This window comes from Cryptomeria japonica, chromosome 10 (assembly GCF_030272615.1).
Source record: "Cryptomeria japonica chromosome 10, Sugi_1.0, whole genome shotgun sequence".
In the NCBI taxonomy this organism is placed as follows: Eukaryota; Viridiplantae; Streptophyta; class Pinopsida; order Cupressales; family Cupressaceae; genus Cryptomeria; species Cryptomeria japonica.
This window is the reverse complement of record NC_081414.1, coordinates 181,941,507-181,960,030: the sequence shown is the minus strand read 5'-3', so window position 1 is coordinate 181,960,030 and position 18,524 is coordinate 181,941,507. Positions and strand designations below refer to the sequence as shown.

General features: G+C 34.5%; 1 protein-coding gene across 1 annotated transcript; it reads right to left on the bottom strand.

Moving 5' to 3' along the window:
- Positions 1 to 1,342: 1,342 nt before the first annotated feature.
- LOC131859426 (beta-glucosidase 12-like) lies at positions 1,343 to 3,994 on the bottom strand. The gene is made up of 11 exons (XM_059213146.1): positions 3,771 to 3,994; positions 3,600 to 3,658; positions 3,396 to 3,471; positions 3,225 to 3,302; positions 3,057 to 3,144; positions 2,700 to 2,952; positions 2,505 to 2,620; positions 2,196 to 2,416; positions 1,950 to 2,084; positions 1,644 to 1,752; positions 1,343 to 1,562 (listed from the first exon to the last, which is right to left on the bottom strand). Exons 1-11 carry the CDS (start codon positions 3,982 to 3,984, stop codon positions 1,397 to 1,399), a joined length of 1,515 nt encoding a protein of 504 aa, XP_059069129.1. The 5' UTR covers positions 3,985 to 3,994; the 3' UTR covers positions 1,343 to 1,396.
- Positions 3,995 to 18,524: the final 14,530 nt, after the last annotated feature.

Genomic DNA, 18,524 nt, shown 5'->3' with positions numbered 1-18,524 from the left:
CCATAAGGATAATTTAGAAATTTCAAGGTTATAGCTATAAAACTAACTAGTCAAGGCCCTATTTTGGAGTTCAAATATCTGGGTTTCAAGGAGACCTTATCAAAAGGTTACTTTTAAAACAACCTCATCATTAGACCTACCCACATTAGCAAGGACTAGTGTCTCCTAGATGACCAAATTGTTTTTCGCTTTTTGTGAACCCATTTTGTCAAAATCTCCTTGTGATTCCGCTAGGCTCTCCTTTTCCTCCCACAAAACATTTTAGCTTACCATTAATAGTTACGTCATTTGTATATCCATCCAATCTTTGATCATGCCAACCATTTGTAGGCTGTAGATTTGGACTGAGAGGGACTCATCATAGAGGGATATTATTAGGAGATGAAATAGAGGGTGAAACATAGACAAGGAGAGAGTTACGGTAAGAAATGAAATCCCTAAGCTGGAAGGGTGAAAATTATTATTTGTAAAAGTGCCATTCTAACAAAACTGATCTCGAGGTCCACACCATGATGACAATCTTGTTGTGGTGGAATACCTCAAGGTTTGCAACCGTAAAGTTTTTTAAAAATTGGTCATTTATATCCTACTTGTTTTTGGAGTTCTCATCCTACTTGTCATCATATAACATTTTCCCATACCTAAAAGAATATTAGAAATAATGAAGAAACAAGAACTCCAAAAGAAGTGATTATTAACATTGTCATATCCGATTTATCAAATTTATCTATTACACATTTCATGGGTTCAAAGCCTTCAAATTATTAGATTATTAGATGCATTTACCCTCTACCTTTCGTCCATTGAAACTGAAAACTAAAGATGAAATTTATTATACATAAAATCAAGGGGGCATTCAAGCATTTAGTGTATAAATTAATTTGATTTTATTATTTATATATTACTTTCACTAGTATTAAAATAAAAAAATTAAACTAGAAAACTATTGTATACAACCACTGATATATCCATTCATGATACCAAGTCTTCCTACATGAAACCAAAACAAAAATCCAATTTACGTTAACCATAACTTCTTAACTCGTCTTTGCATTCGCATGCTACCATAAAGTACAAAAACATCTTCGTCAACACTTTAGAAACAAATTAAATATGTAGAGAAATAATTGAGAATAGAATATGTGAAAATATAAGTACAAGAAGTTTTTGATAGATATACACATAAAAATAAATAAATATTTAAATAGATAATTGATTATTTTATTTTATTTTGCAAATCAAAGTCTTGATTGAAAAATTTAGAGAAAAGGAAACATTCCATAGAAAACTACGTACATTGCAACTTTTGCATATTTTCATTGCAATGCTTGACAAGGACTTTAGTTGTGGCATAGCTCTGATTGTTGATATACAAAGTGCAACCTTTATATTTTATTCATTTCAAGAATGTCTGAAACCAATAAACTGATGCTTTTGGATATCGATTTAAGTTATTCTTATAATCTATGTAATGAAGACCAAACCGAACAGTATAGCCATTTACCCACTCAAAGTTGTCTAACAAAGACCATGCAAAGTAACCTTGTATGTTTGATCCATCCCTGCAATTCAACCATCACAATATTCTAGTATATAAAAGCTAAAAAGCAAAAAACAAAAACATTTTTTTTAACAAAAAATACCTTATTGCTTGTTGAACAAATGATAAATGTTTGGAGTGATAATCGATTCTCCAAGTATCATTAAGAGCTTGTGCCAATGACAATGTATCATCATTTTTTTCATCAATACCTATAAAAATATACTCAATTTTTTTAATTGAAAGGATAAACTTTGATATTATACAAAGTAAATCTACTTCTATAACAAAAATATATTAATAAAAAATACAAGCAACAACAAATTTATTATTGCACCATGTATAGGGATAGCCAAAATTTTAATGACTGTCCAGTGAAAATAGTTAAATTCACTATAAAATGTTTTACCATTCTCTGTGATGAAAATGAGTGGATTGTCATATCTGTATTTAATATACTTCAACAGGTCCCTTATACCACGTGGATACACGTGAAGCCAACTCGATCCTGCCTGTGGTCCGATGAGCATACCATTTCTCTCAGCTGATCACATTTCGATAGCAAATCATGTCAGAGGTTAAGTTCAATTTTTATAAAGTATTGCTAGATCACGTCAATTCATGCCCTTTGGAAGAAGAAATCAAAGATGTGTACCTGTTTGATTAGTTTGAGAGTCCAATGTGAAGCTTGTGTTAAGGGGATTCGGAGCTGTTATAACATCAGCAGCATAGAGAGCTGTGTAATAATTTAAGCCCAGAAAATCAAATGAACCTTTCACAATGGCAGATTGATGGACAGTAAATTTGGGTAGCCGCTCGCCAACAAGCTGTCTCATGGTTGAGGGGTATCTCCCTTTTGTAATTGGATCCATATACCTGTAAATTTACCCAGCCAATCAAATTCATACGAACGGGTAACTAAAATGGGCATAAGTAGACAGTTTTCAGAAAATCGTTTACTTACCAACCAAACATAAAATCTATGGCCCTTTGGGCGGCTTTCTGGTCCGAATGTGATTTTGAATAGCGAAGAAACCAGTGGCTTACTAGTGTAATTCCGATCAATCCCTTCTGTGCCGCCTACACAAAAAAAATGGAAGATTGGCATTTTGACCGTTGTATGCAGAACAAGAAAATTTGGGGCTAAAAGGTGGCTAACCTGATACTTGGTCTTATAAACACGCACAGCAGCTGCATGAGAAAGAAGAAGATTATGCGTCACAATATATGGCTCTGTTGCAGAATTTCCTGTGCTCGAACTTCCATTGGAAGAGGAATGGCGGCCGGGTGGAGTTAGCCCAACGTCATATCCTCCATAAGCGTAGTTATAAGGTTCGTTTAATGTAATCCAGTGCTTCACTCGATCGCCAAACTCTTGAAAGCACAATTCACTGTAAGCTTCAAAATCTTGCCTGCATATATCAGATCACAGATCTCCTTATGCACGGAAAATGGGTAATCAATGAAACGAGTGGGTAATGCATCAAGGATTCAATGATTTGGAAGGGTTACATACACAATATTCTCGCTGAGAAAACCTCCATACTTGTCCTCCAGAGCTTGCGGAAGGTCCCAATGGAAGAGAGTCACAAAAGGCTTGATATCTACAGACAGGAGTTGGTTACCACCTTAACAGTATTGCAGTGATTTCCACATCGATATTAGTAAAAGAGAAACACTTTACCATGTTTTAGGAGTTCGTTAATAAGGTTATTGTAGTACGCCACTCCAATTTTGTTTATTCCACCTTTGATCGACCCATCTTTCTCGCAAGAAAACTCAATTTAGGAGACCAAGAAATAGAATACCTAAACGCTAGCTATATTTCTCTAGAAAAAGAAAACATATGGCTCACATGGTAGTATCCGTGACCAAGAAATAGAAAACCTATATGCATCCATGCCCATGTCCTTCATCAGTTTCACATCCTCCTGTAAATTACACTATCCCTCTTTAATATAGTTCAACACAAAATGCATTCAGATGGCAAGAAATGGTAAAGGTACATTCATAGATCTGAGAAATATATGATTCGAATCAAATGTTATAAGCACGACACCTTATAGCGATGATATTGGTCCACAGCAACATCCCCATTGCTCCCATCAGCGATTGTCCCTGCACATAGTTTCATTTACAATAAGCTTTCGGACATAGATTGCAAGAGAGCAAATAAATAGATAGAAATGGATAAAAAGATAATTGTATGTATAGAAGAGCAAAAGTTAACCTGGGATATGGGAGAAAGTATCCCAGATGCTTGGGCTTCTTCCTCCTTCCCTAGCAGCGCCTTCATACTGATATGAAGCAGAGGCTGCACCGAATATGAACCCATGTGGAAACCCACTCCTATTCAGTACTTTTATTTCTTCCTGAGCTCCTACAAGAAACACCCACCACATGCACACTACTGCACAGGCTCTCCATCCCACAAGGCTATTCATTGTAGTAAAATGCTGGAGTTTTTATCCAATACAAAGCAATACAGTTAAGCCAGGAGAATGCATAGATAGCCTCTATTTAAACAAGAAAAACGAGACCACTCTATGAGAAGTTTAATTTGACCGTCAAGAGTTAGAATTATGCATTAAAACGATGTCCCTCTTCTAGAATTTGAATCTGACCGTTGGTTTCATACTGATCAGCAGTATGCTTTATTTCATGATGATTTAAGTATAAACAATGCTGTATATGGATTTTAGGCAATTTTTTCTGTGATATTAATTTGAATGAGCGGAAAATTCCTAACACATCGTCTATAATTGATTTCAAACGTGGAACTTGAACTGGTCCTTGTCACGTGGATTGTGCGAGCCTCGGAATTTGAATAAACATACTCAGAAGCGTTAGATTCAGACAAAGAAGGGATGCACAAAAAACGTGAATTCGGAGAGAAATAAGGAAGCACGAGTGAAACCATTATGAACTTTTGTATTATCACATTCTCAAATTCAACCTTATCGTTTTGTCGTAAGCGTCTATAAATTTTATGACAACATCAAGTATTGTTTTGTTTTTCCCTTTAAAAATTTGGGTTAAATACTTTTATTTAGAATTATGAGTTGATCAGGTTAGAGATAAGGATTCTAATTTTCAATAGGAAGATAAAGCAATAATATTTAATAGGGGTTTTAATTTTAGTGACCAGAATCACAATGACATTACTGACTATAATAGGGGTTTGATTATCTAAACGAGAGTGTGAAAACCATCAGCAATCATTTTGTTAGACTAGGGAATTTAGTTATCTTTGAATTGTAAGGAGTAAGGGTGAAAATAACTATGTGATATGAATGATTTCAGTGAAAATATATATTTTTCAAATGTTTCAAGGAATATATTTGAAACAATTAGTTAGTTCAAAATAGTCTTATTATATGTAAAAAAATAAAATAAATTGAAAATTGGATTTTGAATTAAGATGGCTTAAGCTAAAAATAAAATCATTGCTAATTAATTTACAACACATTAAAAAAGAGTTTGAGTAAGTCAACAATAATTTTAAATGCTACAAATTTAAAGATAACTTTCATTATTGTAGCACAAAATACTAAAACAAGTCTCATTAATGAAAAATGAGTTTGATATGAACTTGTTGGCCTTTTTTCTTATCATATTGTACTTAATATATTGTCTTTGAGTTTTTCTTGTGATATATATTTTCATTATGTTTCAAAGCATGCAATTATTATTGAGTTGTTTAAATTTGAGTTTAATGTCTAACTTTTCTTTCGTATTAGTTACAATGTCAAGTAATTAATGTTTTAGTTTATATATATCTAGAAGTTTTATGTACTCTCAAACTTTTAGCTTCTTCAAGGTTTTTTCTAAAATATAACTTAATTTATTTTTTTGTTATCACAATTGAAAAACTAGTTAATTTAAAATCAACCCATCATATGCATAAAATATGTGGTGGCAAGTTAGTTTAAAATAATGTTATTGTATATTAGAAATCAAACTACTCATAAACCAATGAAAAGTTTAAAATCATCAATCAATTAAAATTCTTAAGTCTATGAAGGAATGAGAAAAAAATAATCTAAAACAAGCTATGATTTTCCCTATAAGATAGAAGTAGAAATGTATCTAGTCAATCTTTCTTATGAGGCCCTTTACCTCAACTATCAAATTTTTTATTTCTCATGAATAGGGTTTAGTGGATGAGACAAAACCACTTTCAAAGTAATGGATTGTATTGGAGTAGGAAGAAATTTTCTAGATAATACATGGATTATTATAGACCACGATATATTATGTAAAAATTATTAATGCTAATACTTTTATAATTTTAATTTTTCGATTAAAATATGTATTTTCTAAGTTTTGATTAGTAGTTTGTAGCGTAATTGATATTAAGATTTTATGGTTGTTTATTAAATATTGATTATTCAATTCAATAAAATTAGTACAATTAAATGATTTACATAAAAAGCCTAATAAAATAGTCAACCATCTTTTTGAGGTGTAATTCAGAATCAAAGTAAGGGTATCATGCAAAAGGATGGCATTCATATATACAATCAATGTGGCAAAAATGTTGAGGTTTCTTAGTAGAGCCAACCCAACCACATAGTTGCATTGATGATAAGTTTTATGGGTCACCAATAGTTTTCGATTAGCTTTGTTCACTATATTCACAATAATATTTCCCTTATATCTTGAATTTTCATATACAAATACATTTTTATTGATGGGATATTTAGCATACATCTCAACTACAATGAAATGCCAAATATCTCAACTCTCTTAAAATTTAAAAAAATCATGAAATTAGAAAAAGACTACCGGGCAAGGCAATGATAATAAATTCTTATCATACAACTCCATTCATTATTATTTTTTGATTCAATAATGAACCTACAATTATGCTCTCATTTAAATATTGCAATAAGGGTTTATCGAAAAGAGATTTAAATTTAAGTAACTCCTTAACCCTAAAAATTTATGTTTCATAATTTAGAATTTTGAAAATACATAGATAGAAACAATATATTATTATATGATATTCAAGCATGTATCTTGACTATTTTCTAATCTATACTAAACATTCATAAAAAAGATAAATAGGTAGGAAAGGTATAGGGTTTGAGAAATCCTTGATTTGAACATCTTATGTAAATTTCATGAAGTATGAGTAGATAGATCTAAGTTAACTAACTCTTATTTAATTAGAAACTTATAATATCACGAAAATAAATTCAATCTTGAAATAAATTTTAAAAGTCATAGTAAAAATCTTCATCAATTGCTAAATTTTTAGTAAACATTAATTTAAACTTTTTCATAATATTAATAAGAAATGAGTACTCACACTAATAAGGCAAGGCAACATGGAATCAAAAAATTACTACCAATATGAGAACAAGATTGATCAAATACTCATTGTATCGATGCATGTATAATACAATATTTATTGATATATCCAGAAACCATGACATAAACATTGTATTAAATCTTTATTTAGATGTTTAAATAATATCAATAATTTCTAATTACTTATATTGAGAAAAGAGAAATTGAAGTAATTGAACAAGAGTAGAAATAATAGCAAACAAAACAATCGTTGTCAAGCTGCAAGGTGGAAGAGTTAGCCATAGCTAAAGTTGAAGATATTGTAAAAAGTATTGAAGGTGTGTAGATTTGTTCTAGATTTGTAAAATAAATGGTCAAATAAATGTTGAGAACATCACATAGAAGGAAGACTCGAAAAAAATGCATTATGTTTTCGTATGAAAGCAATAGAGCCTACTTAAACTAGGATCCCTAAGCACCAGTAATGTGACTCTATGGGAGGTGCTAAGAAAATACAAGTGTCTCACACCTAAAATAACAATGGATTGATAACTGGTAAATTTTATGGACATATGATGAAGGAGAATTTGAATTTGCAGTAGATGAGAAAATGCAGCAATGGTGGAAATGGTAGTGGGATTGCAGAGAACGTCTCAAGGGATGAGGATGCGGACGACAAAGCTTATGCAGGCAAAAGTGAGACCTAGGATGGTGGGACTCTATGAGTTCCAAGGTATTGCAATGATGCTTTTTCTGGCAAGCTTGATGTTTTGCATGGCTCTAAGGGACCAAAGGAATCTGCTAGTCAACTGGACTCTTCTTCAGCCCCTCATTGTAATAGGAAATGGTCTGCCATTTTTAGTATGCATCCAAAAGGTAAGTCGGTCTCTCCCTTTTTGCACAGTGCAGACCTTGTTTCTTGTACATTCTCTATTTCAATTTCGGACTATATTATGGATAAAACTATGGCCAATATGGTTTGTATTATGGTTGGCAAATTTATGGAACCTCAACTTGATATTGGAACTGTTGAAGCACGGTTTGCTCGAAAATGGAAAGGCAAAGGCCAGATTGAAGTGGTTGCGATGGAAAATGGTTTCTTTTCCTTTTCTTTCAATTATGATGAAGATTTAAAATTATTGTTGGCTGGAGGACCTTGGGTGATGGGTAAGTCCTCTTTGGTATTGAAAAACTAGAAACCTAGCTTTAATCCCAATGATTGGGAGTGTTATGAGGCACCCATTTGGGTTAGTCTTCCTGGCCTCCCCTTGGAATATTGGGATGAGGAAATTTTTTGAGGGTTGGCTGCTTTTTTCAAAGAGTTGTTATCCTTGGATCTGATGATGGTGACTAAATGGAGATTACTTTATGCTCAGATCTGTGTGAATATAAAATAGTTAGTGGATCTTCCCTAGTAATTCACTTTCAATTTGAAGTTGGATAATTGGGTGTAGAAAGTCGAATATGAATGTATTCCCTTTTCCTTGTATCATTGTAAGAAGGTGGGACATTGGGCTAGGGATTGTCCTGTGGAAATACCTATAAAAAAAATTTGGAGGAAGAAAACTACTGATTCAGCCCCTGTTGTGGAGATTCATGTTAATCTGGTGCAGAATGGTCTATCATCTCAAGTGGTGTAGAAGCTTGACACTCTGAAGTAGAGTCGCTAGCAATTGTAAGTGGTTCCCAATGTTGATAATTAGGCCTTAGCTACTTCTCAGAGTGTTCCTGATGCTGAGCAGAGTTATCCATTGAATCATAATAGTATTCGTCATCAGAGGTTGTTAGAAAAGTCTCTTCCTTCATCGGAGGAAATGAGGGAGGTGTTGGTCATGGGTATCTCTATTTCTCCTATATTGGGAGAGTAGAGTCTCAATATGATTATGGATGTGGGTAACTCTTTAAATATTTTAAATCCTTAGATTAAGGTTGTGTAGTTGGGGACCTCTTCCTTAGAGGAATTGGAAACTAATCCTCCAATGATTCAATTTCTAGATATTGATCTTGAGGATTCAAATCATTTTGTTTAAGTAAAATCCTTGAATCATCGACATAGTTTTCTCTCCCCTTTAGGAACTACGTCAGCTTTGGGTTTTGTTAGGGTTAAGACTAGGAATAAACAAAGAGCTGATTGTGGTTTAGAAACAAGAGGAGTGGCAAGACCCCCAAATAATTTTAATACAGATAAGCAAAGAAAGCCTGAGATTATTGATGACTCTGAGAGAACCCTATAAGGTATGAGGATTGGCTCCCCTTGTTCTACTAAATTAAGATAATTTCTTGGAACATAAGGGGGCTAAACCAGCCCCATAAGCATGATCTCCTATCTAATTTGGTGAGGGATCATAGACTTGAGATTTGCTTGTTTAGGAGACTAAAATATTGTGTAACAAACTTTAAAAAATGAAGTGGATAGTCTTTAAAGATTGTGGTGTCCATTATTGTGATGCAGACGGGGCGTCAAGAGGTATTGCTACTTTCTATAATCCCAAGGTGATTCAAGGTTCAGTTGTTGTTGCCACTCCTAAACATATTGCTACTAGAGTCACTAATCTTTTGGATGGGTCTTCTTTGATTATTTCCAATATTTATGCTCCTAATAGTAAGAATGCTAGAAAGCTTCTTTGGGTTTCTATGATTAATTCTAGACAGTTGTTTCTTAATGAGAAGTGGATCCTGATGGGGGATTTTAATACCGCTATATCTAATATGGAGAAGATGGGTGGGGCTCCGATTTCATAAAAAATTAAACAAGATGTATTAGATCTGATTAATTCTCTAGGTTTTCTTAATCTGGACCTTGTAGGATCTATGTTTACCTAGTCCAAATGACGTAGTGGCTCGGAGCTTATCCAAGTCAGATTGGATAGAGGTCTCCTTTCTCCTAATTGGCTGATGTATTTCTACTATAATTTATCATCTTTATCGAAGAGTGGTTCTAACTGATTCCCAATTTTCCTTTATATCTCCTCCCTGAGTAGGAGAAAGGCTTTCCCTTTCATATTTCAAAAAATGTGAGCCCATAACTTTGAGCTACATGATAAAATTGTAAAACAGTGGGATATCAACATCCAAAGAATGGCTATGTACCGAGTGGCCAAAAAAATTGCCAATGTTATGTTGACCATTTGGAGGAATTGATTATGTGTTTCATTGATGTTTTGTCATTGATGTTAACACTAGTTGTTTTGGCTTCTTTACTAGTATCCTTCTGGTCCTAGTAGGATGTTTGGTTTCTGGTTGGATTAGATCATGGTGATCCGGTATATTTTGGCTTATGGAGTTGGCTTAGATCTGCTATTCATACTACTTTGATTCATGTTTAGTCAACTAGTTTTGATTTGGTGATCGTATGTTATCATGTATGCTGTTAAGATTGGTTTGTTGAGCCGGTGAGGGTTTCGTCGGTAACGCATTATTGAAGATCTTTGATGTTATGCATAAGTGGTGTTAGTATGGTTTCTAGTAGAGATTCAAGATGCTAATGGTGATCGTGCTTGAGACTTGGTTCATTGGGATAATTTCTTTAGCGTGTGTGGACCTAAATTGGGTCTTGGTTTATCTAGGTTATGGACTGGCTTAATGTAATGGTTTGTTTGGACTTATCGATGTGTTTCCGGGATGTCTTATGGGTTGGATATTATTTGTTTGGTCTTAGGCTGACATGCTTTGTAATTATATAATTATTTTATTATCTATTGGCCGACCTTATTGTTTGTGGTGAAGGGTGTGTATGTATATGATGTAAGATCTTATTGTAGATGATATGCATGGGATATGGATGTATAGGAGCGAATAATGTAATAATCATTCATGCAAAGGATTTGGTCGATCATTGGAGATCAATTTGGGTTTATGTAAGAGGATTAATTCCTCTAGTATTGGGCTTAACTGGAACTATACTTAGGCATAGGAGATGATATCATTGTAGTTTATTCTTCCTTTCGGATTGCAGTCTGGATTTTTATGTAGTCAGTGAGACTCCTTTTTGTAATGAGCAGTGTGCTCTATGTTGTTGGACTTCTTGCAAGTGCAGGCCCCTCATTTGTAATCACATAGTTAGTGTAGAAGTAATATTTGACTGTGGATAGGCTTCCCATCGTGGTTTTTCCCTTTAACAGGTTTTCCACGTACAAATCTTGGTATCATGTGGATGGTATTTATTCTCTAATTGTTGTTTATGATTAATTGGTAAATTTGCTATTTTGGTAATTGGTTTATGCATTCCGGTATTGATCTTTTGGGTTCCTGTATTAGAGTTTTAATTTCTTAAGGTTCTAGTAATCTAGTGACAACTAATTCACCCCCCCCACCTTCTCAATTGTCTTTTGGTTCTTTGAATTGTCTAACAATTGGTATCAGAGCTCTGGTCCTCTCTGCAGAAGAATAACTACTTGAGGAAGATCCTATGGTGACTAATAGTTCAAGTTCATCTAGTTCATCTGCTGCTATCTTTCGGAGAGAAATTCCTAGGCTTGATGGAACAAATTACAGAGTATGGAAGATTTGGATGGAGACTCATCTGAGATGTCTCGATAAGGAAATTTGGGAAATCACAAAGAATGGTATAACTCTTTTTAATACAGCATCTGGCAATCCTCCTCTGGGAAACTTGGATAAGGAGCTTGAGAATGTTTGTAGAGCTAGAGAAACCCTCTTGTGTGCACTTTCTTATCAGCAAATAATGGAATTAACTGACAAATCAATAACAAAGGCTATATGGGACAAGTTGGAGACTCTTAATGAAGGTGGCCCTACTGTTAAGATTGCTAAACTTGATGGTTACTGGGTGAGATATAAAAAGTTGGAGATGGAAGAAGATGAAAGGATTACTACATTCATGGAAAGGCTAAGTGAAATTGTTATAGGCATTCAATGATGTGGTGGATATCTGAGTGAAGATGAAATAGTTTCTAAAGTTCTGTGAGCTTTGCCACTGGCTTATAAAATGAAGTCTACTGCAATTAATGAATTGAGAACAACGGCTAATACTTCTGTCAATAGAGGTACCTAGGTTGGGAAATTATTTGCTTTTGAGCATGAAAAATTTGGACCTTTTAGAGTTCTGAAGTCTGAACCTGCTTTTCATGCATTTTCATCATCAACCGGCAAGGAAGATTGGAAAGATTTGTATGCAAAGGAATTGGATGATATGAAAAAGTATGTATGATCAAAGGAAAAGGAACTATATCATTAGATTGTAAGCACAATATTGATAATATTTATTATGTTGAAGGTTTAAGGCATAATCTTTTGAGTGTAGGATAGTTGGTGGATAAGGGATTTCAATTATAATTCAAGGATAGAAAATGCAAAATCATTAATAGATCTGGATTGAAGATTGCAACTGGTACTTAGAAAAAAGTTAATATATTTCATTTGAATTCCAGTGAGAAGACATGTTTGATTGCACAAATTGATGAGAGTTGGCTATGGCAAAAAAGGTTATGTCATGTGAATTTTGATTGCATGGTAAAGATCAGTTCAACTAAGGCAGTTAGAGATATACCTAATATTGTGAAGCCCTATATTCTAGTACATAAAGAATGTCAAATGGGAAAATATGTCAGAAGCTCTTTTAAGAGTGTACAAGACAAATCTAATGATCTTCTTGATCATATTCATACAGATTTGTGTGGCCCTTCTAGAATTAAAAGTTTTCAAGGTGATAGACATTTTATGCTAATCATTGATAATTATTCTAGAATGATGTGGGTTACTTTTCTAAGGGAGAAGTCTGAGCCTTTTGAAAAGTTTAAAATCTTTAAGGCTAAAGTTGAAACTGAGACATGCTTGAAGATTAAGTGTTTAAGGTCAGATCATGGTGGAGAATTCACATCTAGTGAGTTTAATAACATTTGTGAGCGGCATGGCATAAGGAGACAATTTTCTGCTCCTCGGACACCTCAACTAAATGGAGTTGTGGAAGTAAAGAACATAACTATCTTGGATGCTGCTTGAACAATGATGAGGGAAGCTTATCTTCCTCATATCTACTGGAGAGAAGAAGAGCACAACAGTCTATACATTCAATAGAGTACATGTCAAAGGAGAAACCGGTAAGACACCTTATGAATTATGGTTTGGCAATACACCTACAATTAAGTATTTCAGAATGTTTGGTAGTAAATGTTATATGAGTAGAGATGATAAAATTAGAAAATTTGATCCTAGATGTGATGAAGGAATATTTCTTGGTTATTCTAATGAAAGAAAAGCATATAGATGTTATAAAAAGAGATTGCAGAGAATTGTGGAGAGCGCTAATGTTAAGGTGGATGAGATGAATAAAAGTCAAATCGGAGTTCACGAGCAAGAACCAGCAATGGAAATGATCATTACTGAACCTGTAACACCTTTACCGGAACAAAATGTTGAACCAGTTACTGTGGTAGTCTCAAAAAATTCAACAGTAACTGAAGAAGAGGAAAGAGGAACCGAGAATCAGAAGACTCCTAGGTATGTAACGTTGAATCATTCAGAAGATCAGATCATTCGGGATAAGAACAATGGAGTGATGACAAGAAGGAGATTAACAACTAATGAGCTATGTTCAATTTATCAAGTTGAACCGGTATTAGTAATTGAGGCATGTAAAGATGAATGTTGGATGAAATCTATGGAAGAAGAGTTAGATCAAATAGAGAAGAATAACACATGAATTTTAGTTCCCCAACCTAAAAATAAGAGTTATTGGAACTAAATGGGTTTTTTAGGAATAAATAAAATGAAGATGGACAAGTTGAAAGGAATAAAGCTAGATTTGTTTGTAAAGGATATTCTCAAAAGGAAGGAATTGATTATGGTGAGACTTTTGCACTTGTAGCTAGGATTGATGTTGAATGCTACTTCTTTTCTTAAGGAAGCATCACCGACCGTTCTCATCTCATAGGCTATTAGTGAGGCAAATAGTTCATCCATTAAAAAGATCTCCAGATCCTTGGCTTCTTCTATGGCATACACCTTTGTATCATACTTAGGTGTAAGACACATAAGTACCTTCTTTACAAGGATCTCATCTGCAATTTCTTCACCAAGCCCTTTGGTGGTATTCATAGTTTCATCAAATTTGTGAAGATAATCTGCAACATTTTAATCATCCTTCATCTTGATACCTTCAAGTGGCCCCTTAGTGCTTGTAGCTTGGTCTCTTTGACTTTTGCATCTCCTTCAAATAATCTCTGCAATTTATCCCAAGTTTGCTTGGCTGATGCATAATGCATGACTTTGACATATTCATTATCAGACAGTCCACTCAAGATAGCATGTTTGACTTTTGCATTTTTCTCATACTCCTCCTTGGCATTTGGATCAATGAGAAGAACACTAGGGACAAAATACCCATCCTTAAAAGACATCCACACATCAAAACCAAGGGAGGAAATATAGGTCTCCATTCTTCTGCTCCAAAAGGCATAGTTAGATCCATCAAGCATGGGGGCTTTTGAGGAAGAAGACTCATTTCTTACCATTGTGTTCAAGTTCAAAAACTAGCCAAGGTTTATAAACAACTAGGAACCTATGCTCTTATACCAATTGTTGAACACAGAGAACCACTGAGAAAGGGGTGAATCAATGGTTCCTAAACTCTTTTACTTTTAAAATAACTTAAGAGTACCAGTTATTATCTTAAGCACCAAACAATCAAACCAGTAAAGCAAAAAAGGAAACCAAAGAGAAAAATCACATAAATGCAACCCACAACACCAGATATATGAGGAAAACCCAATATGGGAAAAACCTAACTGAGAAATGTTGTTGGAGACTATTGCTCCAATCGAGCCTCACAAGTAAAACATTGGATTACAAAGATTTAAGGCAACTTTCCAAAGAGCACCAAGCCCTTTTGTTTCAGGGGACCAACCCAAGGAGCACCAACCCGTGCACCAAGCTCCAACTTGGTGATGTATATATTGAAAAATAATTTAGACATAGTTAAGGCTTCTTGTTGCAAATGAATTTTGCTACTCCTGATCAAATGGCTTACTGCCAGTTGACAGTCTTTTCTTCTCCACTAGATCTCACACTACCAGTTGTGAGATCACTCTCTCTAATTCTTGGCCTCTCTTCTCTCTCTCTCTCTCTCTCTCTCTCTCACATAGTCTCACAACTTACTGTGTCACACTTGGATGTTGTCTTGCTCTAACACACCTCACCAGTTTGCTTAATTGTTGCACCTTCTACAGTTATACTGGTACTCAATCACTGCCAGTAAAACCCTCTCACCAGTCTACTTTCTCACTCACTCTGTAGCTTTCTTAGAATAAATCTAAGGCAAAATGATCCTGCTCTACACTTAAGCTCTCTTTTCTCTTTTTCTTCTCTACAAGCATCCATCTTTTCTATTTTGAGCTTGTATATTTATAATCATAGATTCCCGCCAAGAATGCATTCAAACACTGCCATGTTAGGTTTTCCTTTTCCAACTCAATCCAAATCCCCATTTATTCAATCCGCTTTTCAAGATGTGATCTTTATGACAACGATCAATCTCCAGCCAAACTTTGCATTCCAATGTGCGTTTTCTAAATCTGGAGGTGTACACCATCCTTTTCTACTTTTCTCTGTCACTTGCCATTAATGGCTTTTCTGTTTCCTTCACCTATGAGGTACAAAAATCAAATGTTCTTTCAAGATCAGTGTGATTTCTTTTCCAGCTAGCCTTCCTCGAAACGCAATCTTCTGGCATCGTCTGTGACTTGCAGGTTCCTCATTACAGCCAACCTGCATGCAGATTTTTACATCGATGCACACTCCACTGATGTGTGCAATACCTCCACCTAGCATCCAATTGTCATGCTTGTCGACATCCTCCTTTGCTTGGATTCGTATATCAGTTTGACATACTCTGTCGAACCAGGTTGACTATCGATTTAGCTTATCTCACCGGTATGACCATCAACCATTCTTTTGATTCTGTTCACCAGTCGTCCATTAGTTGATGTGCCTTCTTTTCGGTTTATGCCTTACCGATAAGCCTTCTTTACCTGTAGCTAACCTGAGTCATTTGTACCGGTAGCCTTCCTTCTTTCTACTCACTCTCACTTGTATCACCATCATATATGTCACCACTTCTAACTTACCGGTGACCTTGCCAAACCGGTTGACATCAATGACAACTTAGTGCCAAATTGCCAACATATAGTTATCCTTAGATTGTATTTTATGAAGTTGAATATTTTTTACACTTAAAAATATTGGGAAGCCCTCTTGAAGCCCCCAAATATGAATTTTCAATATACCTCCATTTTTACAAGCGTTGAACAATTGAGAGCTTTCTCAATCTAAAAATCCAGTCTATTGCAACATTACTAAATCTACCCGACAAGAATCCACGCGAGCCTTTTGAAGGCATGTTTTGTTAGGGGTATTTAAGACCCTACCATTCCAACTTATAATTTTTATGGATAACGTGGAGAACAACATACTCTCCACAGTCCCATTTTATTGTATAATGTAGTCTAATTACCTCCTTTAATTTCTACCTTTAATTTTTTGCTCCTAGAAAATTCATCTCATTTACTCTTTGGCTACCTTGACATAGATGTTTGTTTATGGGGGGATAAAGGTTTTTGGTGTATATCTAGCCGAGTAGAGTCTAAACCTAAATCCTAAAGATAAATTTCAAGTTGAAGAGACTCGGATTCTCTAACCAATGGAGATGAACTCATCACCTTATCAATTTTTACAAAAAATTCAACACATTCCTCCCTCCATAAATCTGATGTAGAAATTCCTCTTCCTATACTGATTGATCATTACCCATGAGGTAATCCTCTTTAAAAATTTGTTAATCCTCTTCTCCCAAAAATTCATGTTCAATCTGCTTTATTTTTTGAATACACACTTTTATAACCATTTCATCAATAATAGAATCAGGATCCAAAACAAAAAAGTAGCTTTTTTAAAGTTTGAAAAGAATTAACATAATGCTTGTCTAGAATCTTCCTCATAGCTAAGAATTGTTTTCTCAAAACTCTCCAACATGTGTGTATTCAAGGGAGATTGTAGAATATAACATGGAAGAGTCATTAATTTCTCCCTCTGAAAACTAGCTCCCTTAAAGCATTCCATTACATGATTTTTTTTATCAATAGAACTAATTGGAAAGGATGTTGAGAACACTAACAAGGTAAGAAAACCCCTAAAAAAACATGTGATATTTGGATAGAAACATCAATTCAAAAAGAAGACCTCTTTTTGCCATAGCTCACTTCTAACACCTTATTACTTGGCACATCATATGTTTGTAGACGAGATGGAGACCAAGAAACCAAATCCACTATTGTAGAATGAGACAATATATTTCTTTGAAGTGGACCTTGAGTATATCTCTCCTACTAGAGGTTATTTTTAGAGAAGAGGAAGCTCTCTTGGGTCCTTGCAAAAGAGCATACTTTTGTATTGGAAACTAGATCTTCATGATCCCTGATATCAACATTTCCCATCGTTAAGAAATCAGAAGTGAAATAACACAATTGATTATGATGGGAGACTACCATAGATGGATCTTCAATAACAATGTTTTGTAGGCAGGATACAAATTGAGATTGAATTAAAATATTGGTTGGAAAAGATTTAGTCAGATCTAGTAAGACAAAAACCCTAACATGAAGACTAGTATGTTGAAATAGTTTAAAATCATGCTTCAGAAAATACCCATTTGATTAGCAAGGGTTTGCACAATATGAAGATCTTGATATTCCAAAGGAAGAGTGGGTAACATGACTGAGAAAGGAACAAACTTCATAGACACCCTGGTAGGATCAAAATTTGGCATCCATCCTTGTGTGAACAAGAAAATGAATCTAAGAACCATGACATAGATCTATGAACTAGATCTCTATCTTTCTTATCAAAAAATATTGCAATTAAAATCTCCTCACCACCATCGAGGAAAAAAAGTTCAAGGATATTAGACCAAGAACTTCGAACCCATAAGGATAATTTAGAAATTTCAAGGTTATAGCTATAAAACTAACTAGTCAAGGCCCTATTTTGGAGTTCAAATATCTGGGTTTCAAGGAGACCTTATCAAAAGGTTACTTTTAAAACAACCTCATCATTAGACCTACCCACATTAGCAAGGACTAGTGTCTCCTAGATGACCAAATTGTTTTTCGCTTTTTGTGAACCCATTTTGTCAAAATCTCCTTGTGATTCCTCTAGGCTCTCCTTTTCCTCCCACAAAACATTTTAGCTTACCATTAATAGTTACGTCATTTGTATATCCATCCAATCTTTGATCATGCCAACCATTTATAGGCTGTAGATTTGGACTGAGAGGGACTCATCATAGAGGGATATTATTAGGAGATGAAATAGAGGGTGAAACATAGACAAGGAGAGAGTTACGGTAAGAAATGAAATCCCTAAGCTGGAAGGGTGAAAATTATTATTTGTAAAAGTGCCATTCTAACAAAACTGATCTCGAGGTCCACACCATGATGACAATCTTGTTGTGGTGGAATACCTCAAGGTTTGCAACCGTAAAGTTTTTTAAAAATTGGTCATTTATATCCTACTTGTTTTTGGAGTTCTCATCCTACTTGTCATCATATAACATTTTCCCATACCTAAAAGAATATTAGAAATAATGAAGAAACAAGAACTCCAAAAGAAGTGATTATTAACATTGTCATATCCGATTTATCAAATTTATCTATTACACATTTCATGGGTTCAAAGC